The 8,542-nt window shown below is 51.1% G+C and overlaps 1 protein-coding gene across 1 annotated transcript; it reads left to right on the top strand.

The window, feature by feature from the left end:
- The first annotated feature begins 7,415 nt into the window (after positions 1–7,415).
- LOC119359687 (metallothionein-like protein 2C) lies at positions 7,416–8,204 on the top strand. Its single transcript, XM_037625795.1, has 3 exons — positions 7,416–7,583; positions 7,693–7,767; positions 7,876–8,204. The coding sequence occupies exons 1-3, from the start codon at positions 7,519–7,521 to the stop codon at positions 7,979–7,981; spliced, it is 246 nt and encodes an 81-aa protein (XP_037481692.1). The 5' UTR covers positions 7,416–7,518; the 3' UTR covers positions 7,982–8,204.
- The last annotated feature ends 338 nt before the right edge of the window (positions 8,205–8,542 follow it).

The following is an 8,542-nucleotide window of genomic DNA, read 5'->3' on the forward strand; positions in this document are numbered from 1 at the left end:
TTAGGACTAGGAGAGGTGGCCGGCCCCCTCCTCCTCTTTTCCCCTCCGAGGAATCCTAGTTGGACTAGGATTGGAGGGGGAATCCTACTCCCAGAGGGAGTAGGACTCTCCTGCGCCTCCCCCCCTTGGCCGGCCAGCCTCCCCTCCTCTCCTCCTTTATATACGGAGGCAGGGGCACCTCTAAACACACAAGTTGACACAAGTTGATCCACGTGATCGATTCCTTAGCCGTGTGCGGTGCCCCCTGCCACCATATTCCTCGATAATACTGTAGCGGAGTTTAGGCGAAGCCTTGCTGCTGTAGTTCATCAAGATCGTCACCACGCCGTCGTGCTGACGAAACTCTTCCCCGACACTTTGCTGGATCGGAGTCCGGGGATCGTCATCGAGCTGAACGTGTGCTCGAACTCGGAGGTGCCGTAGTTTCGGTGCTTGATCGGTTGGATCGTGAAGACGTACGACTACTTCCTCAACGTCGTGTCATCGCTTCCGCATTCGGTCTGCGTTGGGTACGTAGACAACACTCTCCTCTCGTTGCTATGCATCACATGATCCTGTGTGCGCGTAGGAATTTTTTTGAAATTACTACGAAACCCAACAGGCCATACTCCTACGGCAGTCTCCGCAGACCCAGAGGCACCGGATATCTTGACGAACATGCTGCGGCAGGCATCCGTTTCAGAGGAACATCGTACCCTGATGGGCATGGTGGTTGAAAAGGTCCTGTCCGTGAAGAGCGGATTGAATGAGGCCTTTGTGAGCCTACTAAGAGGCTTCGAGGTTTGTACTGTAATATGTGCAATTGTATTTTATTCGCAAAATACACCTATGTATAGATAGTAGCCCTTGAGACTCGGGTTGGCTTCCCATGGGAGGCGGACGGAGAATCAAGAAGAAATATTCAAGGACTAATCTGATTAACTTGAACAGAGGCTGCTTCCCCCTGACTACTTCCCAGACTACGGATATTGCCGAGCTGCAACGAAGATTGATGTGGTCGAGGATGACGTTTCGTTAATCAATATGCGTCTTGACGAATCGCAAGGTATGTATTCAAGGCAGTCCCTTCACATACATTTTTATGATATAAGCATGATGCTGAAAGTTATATACTGTAATATGCATAGCTGCAGATGGTGCTGCCGCCGTTGAAATTCTTCGGGCGGAGTTGGCCCGGGCCAAGGAGCAGGCCCGATGTAGTAATGCGGCTGCCGAAAAGGCATCGGCTGAATTAAAAGCCGAACGAGCTGCTCGGCGTCAAGACAAGGAGAAGATATCCATGATGGCGCTCGAGCTAAAAAATGTTGCTAGCCGCTGTGAACTCCTTGAGAAGGAGAATGAAGCCAAAACGACTGAAATTGACAAGGCCTTACGAGACGCGCGAGAAGCGCGGTCTGAATCTAGAGCCGCCTGTGAGGAGATTTGACAAGCTGGGGAGATTGCGGCTGGTAAGCCATTTTTGCTACAGACTAAGTTCGGCGATCCAAACTATGCTCAGCTTAACAAATTGTGGAGTTCTCCGGACGAGTTTTTAGACTTGCCGAAGAGTTCTTCCGATGCGGCGCAATTTTACCAGGTGCGAGAGGGGTATGAAACGGAGAAGCTTTTCTGGTCACAATTCGGCGCGTCGCTGCCATGAAGAACGTCATAATCCGGTTATGGCCAAGTGAGCCTGTTCCGAATAGTTACTTCGGCTTGGTGCAGCGGCTTGTTGACGCGGTGCCACGTATCGACGCTGTGAAGCGGTCGTTGTGCATCGAGGGTGCACGAATGGCCTTTGCCCGAGTCAAGACATTCTGGAGGAAGATGAAGGCCATCAATGTTGTGATGAAGAGTTCACCCAAGGGCAAGGACCGCCACGAACCGGAGCATTATTTTGAAGACGTCCTAGTGGTCGCCCGCTTGATAGAGGGTCAATACTCGAAAGACATAATGTTCGAGTGAGGTGTATGAGAATTGTACAAGACAATTTTATAGTTAATCTGTTTTTATATATTGCTCGAAAGTTTGTGTTCCTCTTGTGCGGCCGTTTTAATATAATCTGAAAGTTTTCCAGTCGTCGGCTTCAGCCCCCTCGTACGAAGTACAGGGGTGTTCGGAAAAGTATTTGATCACTCTTGACCCAACGTCTTGGTCCGTGAAGGAGGTGTCAATGCGGCGAACCAGGCAACCAGACTATAGGGCGTTAATATTTTCACTTAGCCATAGGAGTATTATGGTGGGTCTACGACATAGCCCCTGGTATGTATGCGGCTTATTCATACGATACGTGTACATATTTGACCGAACAGAGGTCCTTCGTGTGACATGGAGGAATCGCTAGAGATTCCGATAAGTCATCGAGTAGTTGACCAGCTCTCGCCGCATCATGACAATCAGGTTTCGACTTTCTCTACTGAGGTGCTGAGCCAGGTGAACCGGAAGCTCAATCGCAATAGTTCTCCCTTTACTACCCTAGCCGATAGAGTGGAATGTGGGATAGTAAGCACAGGAGCCGAGCAACCCAACTATTAACCCAAGACATGATTCGGAGTTGATGCATATAAGGCCAAACTCGCGACGCCGAAGTACGTTGTAAAAGTTGTTCAGACTTTGTTGGCAACTCATTTGCTCCCGTACCGAGCCCCTGGCAAGTTTAAGCCAGGGTATATCTGTGAAACAATCATAGGAGGTGTATTCATTTGTGGAAAGACACAGATGATTAATTCGGATAATGCGACTTGGGACCTGAGCGATATGCCAATGATTACTTGATATATATAAAGGCCACGACCCGGCTATTTGATATGACCCGGGTCGAAGGTAAAGGAAAAAGGCATGTTACAGGCTCGAAAAAGAGTGCGGTCTACAAAAAGTTATTTTGGACCTCCTGTCACACATCTGCGCCGCCTGTCCTCGGCGAGGGGAATCCTTGAAGGAAGTAGCCCCGTAGGTGAGTATGGATCCGAACTCCGATGGAGTCGGTCTTAGATATTTCTCCTTTGTGCCACCCGTTTTTAAGAGATAATGAAGAAAGAAAAAGAAAAGTAAATAAAAATGTTACCGGAGTGCTTGCAGACTTGTCCGTATTATGCTTCCGCCAATGCCCATGGTATCTTAAGTGCGTAGTTATGTATGCGCGGTATAGTTTTAACGGGTATATGAGATGGGCAACGGAAGCCGAACTGCTATTTCTGCTCCGGATTTGATCAATCTTCGGGGGGAAATTGCTTCTGGCCCCGGCATTTGGCTGGTGAACCACTCCGTCGTCCCTATTGCCTGGCGGCCCCCTTCCCTTGTGTTCGGCGTTGAGCTTGCCGGCCTGCTTGAGGACCCAATAGTTTCTGTTGGTATGATTAGTTGGTTTATTGGGGTGGTCGTGAATCTGGTAGGGTCGGTCCAGTATCCTGTCTAGGTTGGATGGCCCGTCTCTATTCACCTTGAATGGCTTTTTTCGTTGACCGGGCTTGGGATTGCTAAATCTGGCGTTGACCGTTGTGTCACGTGATCTTTCATTATCATTGCGACTGTAGTGTTTGCTTTATCGTGGCTTGCCATTGCCGTCTCGGATTTCGGAAGTGCCCGAATCGCTGGCGCTATTGCTTCTACGAGCGACCCAGCTGTCTTCTCCCGCGCAAAAGCAGGTCATTAGAGCGGTAAGGGCTGTCATGGATCTAGGTCCTTCTTGACTGAGGTGGCGTGCAAGCCATTCATCCCGGACGTTGTGTTTAAAGGCCGCAAGGGCTTCTGCGTCCGGACAGTCGATGATTTGGTTCTTTTAACTAAGAACCTAGTCCAGAGCTTCCTGGCTGATTCTCTGGGCTGCTGGACAATGTGACTTAAGTCATCGACGTCCGGTGGCTAGACATATGTTCCTTGGAAGTTATCGCGAAAGGCGTCCTCCAAATCTTCCCAGCTGCCAATAGAATTTTCCGGCAGACTGTTTAACCAGTACCGAGCTGGTCCTTTGAGTTTTACTGATAGGTATTTGATGGCATGAAGGTCGTCCCCACAGGCCATGTGGATATGGAGGAGGAAGTCCTCGATCCATACCGTGGGATCTGTTGTTCCATCGTATGATTCGATATTCATAGGTTTGAACCCGTCTGGGAATTCATGCTCCATTACTTCGTCTGTGAAGCAAAGAGGGTGTGCGGCGTCTCTATGTTGGGCCACACGGCGACGTACCTCCGATGGAGTCCGTTTGCGGTTTTCGGCCCGGGCATGGCTAGGTTTGTCACGTCCGAATAGGTGGCCGTCGTCGCGTGTCGAGGTATGTCCTCACGATCTGTAGGTCGCTCTTGAGTGTCCTGCTCTGCTACCCAAGTCCTGTTGACGGCCGTATGCACAACCCCGAACTGTTTTGTTCTTGCCTTTATAGCGAGGTGGGGCGGTCTGGTGTTCGGCTTGAGTTGCCGCTTTACCCGGGCCAAGTTGTGGTCGACCTGATGCCTTGTGCGATAATGGCACGGGCTCGAGCGCCTTGTCGTCGCCCTCGAGTAGCAATCTACTCTTCGGGTAGCTTTTGGCTGGGCCACTAAGGTCGTATTCTTCGGCGGCTAGGACTTCGGTCCATCTATCATTGAGCAGATCTTGGTTAGCTTGAAGCTGTTGCTACTTCTTTTCAGACTCCTTGCAGTGGCTATTAGTTGGCGCTTGAAGCGCTCCTGTTCATGAGGTTTCTCAGGCACGATGAAATCCTCGGTGCCGAGGCTCACCTCATCCTCAGAGAGCGGAAGGTAATTGTCGTCCTCCGAATCTTCGTGCGTGGCCTGTTTACCAGGGCTAACCTGCCCATCTTCCCGTTAGTCTTATTCATTAGCTGTATCAACGGGGTCTTCGTTATCTTCGGCATCGTCGTCCATACCGTCAATGTTCTCGGAGTCGTAATCAACTGTATCGGTCGAATCCTCGACCGTGGCTATGAGGTGGGTGGTGGGTGGGAAGCAAAATTCTCCACTGTCAGCCCCTGGTTCGAGCCGGATATAGTTCGGCTGTGAGTCCTCCGCCAAGGACAGGTTCTTTAATGAGTTTAGCACAAAGCCCCGGGGTGAGTGTTGGAAGATGTCTGCGGCGCTGAACTCGAATATCGATAAACGATCAAGTTCGGCGTCCGCGGGCTCACGTGGTTTGGAACTTACGGCCGGAGACGAGTCCGGAGTTTCGGTGACAAAGACGTCGTGAGAGGTTAAGTCTATGTGCGGCTCCAACGCCGTGGAATCTGTGGCCTCCGTGGTGAGGTTGATCCTCCCGTCCTTGGATGGCGCATCTAGGACCAGAGCGGTTACAGGAGCAATCTCCTGGATGCGGCCTGATGACAGATTTAGGTCATGATCATCGGGGTGACCGGGAGCAGCTACCGCGGTCTCGAATCTGGCGAAGATCAAGTCTCCACGAATGTCCGCAACGTAGTTCAAGCTCCCAAATCTGACCTGATGGCCAGGGGCGTAGCTTTCGATCTGTTTAAGATGGCCAAACGAGTTGGATTGCAGTGTGAAACCGCCGAACACGAAGATCTGTCCGGGGAGGAAAATTCTTCCCTGGACAGCGTCATTATTGACGATCGAAGGGGCCATCAAACCTTTTGGCGACGGGACAGTGGAACTCTCAATGAAAGCACCAATGTCGGTGTCAAAACCGGCGAACCTGGGTAAACATCGTGTCCCTTGTCTTCTGTTACCATCGACCTTAGACACACAATTCGAGGGCCCCTACTCGAGATCTGCCGGTTTTGACACTGATATCCACTTCTATAATTTGCCTCTCTCATAGTACGGGACATTGGCTTTCAAATACTCCCTCTGTAACTTAATATAAAACATTTACTTAATATGGTGGATATTCTTGTGGGGAAGTGTGTATAGTGGATTTGGATACAAGATCGAAGGAGGAGGGCACAGTTCGACAGGGTGCTCCAGGTTCAGTTCGTGGTGTGATCTTGAGATGCCCAACTCCTTTCCCCAGCCAGCCCTATAAACCTCATCAGGAAGTTATCCAGACCGTTGCTCGCACATCGGACGGCTGACTTCCTATGCGCGTGCCGAACGTCTCCGCCTCTCCGGGGTTCAGTTTCTGCCTCCTCTGTTCCGTTGGACTCTATTCTTCAGCCTAAACACGCTCCGCTTCAGCTCTCTTCACCGCTGCATAGGAGATGGGACATAAGTATATACTTCCTCCGTTCCTAAATATTTGTTTTTCTAGACATTTCAAATAACTACTATATACGGATGTATGTAGACATATTTTAGAGTGTAGATTCACTCATTTTGCTCCGTATGTAGTCATTTGTTGAAATGCTTAAAAAGACAAGTATTTAGGAACGGAGGGAGTAATAAACAGGAACGGCACCAATAATTATGAACGTGTGCTGCTGGGTCAGGCCAAGCAAGGGGTGAGATCAACTGCACAGTACGCGTTGGTGGGTGGCGGTGGCGAATCGCCTCACTGTTCCAAATATCCACTCCACTCCACTCCACCACGGAGTAGCAGTTGCGTGATGCTCCACCGGGACGCAATAATTGATGCGCACCAGCAGTACAGTTTCCTTGCCGCAAGCAACTCGACGTCGATGGACATTGGACAGTGTTTTCGCCCGTGACGAGCCGTCCTCCCTCCGCCTCCCCTTCACCCGTCCAAGCTTTTCTTTACCCACAATGGCGCTCCGATTCGACGGTGACATGATGCATCATCTACCTGCACTGCAACATCCATCCATCCACTTGTCAAATCTTTGGGCGTGAGTGCATTATTGGCGCTTCAATGAGTGAGCGGGCGAGCCTTCTCTCCAATGTTTAAGCACTGCAACTCTGCCCAATCCGTGAGTCAGTTATCTATCTCCGGTTTCATCTTGATCCAGTGTTAAGAGATGATCGGTGCTGATGGTCATTTTGTGTCCCCTTCACCTAGGCACATAGCTTCGGTCTCGTATGATTTTGCTTTTGCCAGTCCGTTGTGTGTGTGTTGGTGTTAGTTGTGCGCATTCTAATTATGTAGAGACTGGACATATTGCCATTGTGTTTTGCATCCCTTGACATTTATTAGAAGTCAATAAAAACTCCGGAAAAAAGTTTCATCTGATCCGAAAATACTGCTACTACTACTCGGTGCGTGCTGCTCCTGCTAGTGGCGCCGTAGGATGATGATCATGCATGCATGTTACTGTGGAGTGGAGTGCCCATTGTGATTTGTGATTCATTCACCGTATCTTTCTCACACTTTTATCTTTCTTCTTTTCTTTTACCTACAGCGATGGAATCGAAGGCGGGCAGGCAGAAAGGGAAGGCGTATGCGTAGTTGCGTACCGCCGGCGTCTACTGCTGCTACGACGCCGACGTTGACGATGACTCCTCTTCCCGATTAAAGTTGGCGCGGTGGGGCACCGCGCGCTCCCCTCCATCCTTTGCCGCCCCCCGCCCGGCCTATTTATAGGCCCCCTCCTCGCCTTCTTCCTCCTCACCAAGCACACCAGCCTCCTCACTCCTCACAGCATCCTCTCAGTCCTTAGCTTCCTTCCCTCGCCACCACCCACAGCCAAGGAGGATGTCTTGCTGCGGCGGCAACTGCGGGTGCGGCGCCGGCTGCAAGTGCGGCAACGGCTGCGGCGGGTACGTGCTGGCCGTGCTGCTCTACACACAGAACGACGCCTGAACTAAACTAACGTTTCAGAGTAGGTACTGATTACTGGCTCGTTTGCATGCATGTGTGCGTACGCAGGTGCAAGATGTTCCCCGACGTGGAGGCCACCGCCGGCGCGGCCGCCATGGTCATGCCCACCGCCTCCCACAAGGGGTACGTATGCACCAGCAAACTAACCGCTCTTGTTTCACTGAAAGCATGGATATGAATCTCTGACGGAGTGACTGACGGATCGATCGACCTGGTTGTGCGTGCGCGCAGGAGCTCCGGCGGGTTCGAGATGGCCGGCGGGGAGACCGGCGGCTGCGACTGCACCACCTGCAAGTGCGGCACCGCGTGCGGCTGCTCCTGCTGCAGCTGCAACTGAGCCGGCGCCCAGGAGGCCGGCCGGCAGAGGCGAGCACGAGGATGAGGAGGAGAAGCAAGCAATCATCATCATCATCACCACCACCCAGCGTATCAGTACCACTAGCCGCCGCATGCGCTCGCGCGCGCGCTAAATAAAATAAAACCGTCATGTGTTCCTTAGTCCCTCCTCATGCCTCCACTTCTAGTGAATATATAGCGCCTCAACTTTGATTGATCTTGTCTCTGTTGATCTGTTCTCCAACTGTGTCTGAATCTGAACGCCTCTGCTAAGAACTAAACTACTCACTACGCAAGTTAAGGAAACTGCTGGCAAAAGAATGTGCAAATAAACAGCAAATGGAAAACCAGTTAGCTCCTCTGATCCAGCGATCCTGATCGATATGAATGTGCAAACGAACGGATCTGGTGTGTGGGAGGAGTTCTTGCATGCTGTTGGCTACCTGAAGATCGATCTCTCTCTTCGCTTGCTCAACCTTGATGAACTCTGAACGAATGGCAAGAACGAACAGATTGCAGAAGAGGTGTCGATCGAGTGAACGCTGTGCCGAGCAGCTGGTTC

The sequence above is a fragment of the Triticum dicoccoides genome, chromosome 1A (genome assembly GCF_002162155.2).
Source record: "Triticum dicoccoides isolate Atlit2015 ecotype Zavitan chromosome 1A, WEW_v2.0, whole genome shotgun sequence".
In the NCBI taxonomy this organism is placed as follows: Eukaryota; Viridiplantae; Streptophyta; class Magnoliopsida; order Poales; family Poaceae; genus Triticum; species Triticum dicoccoides.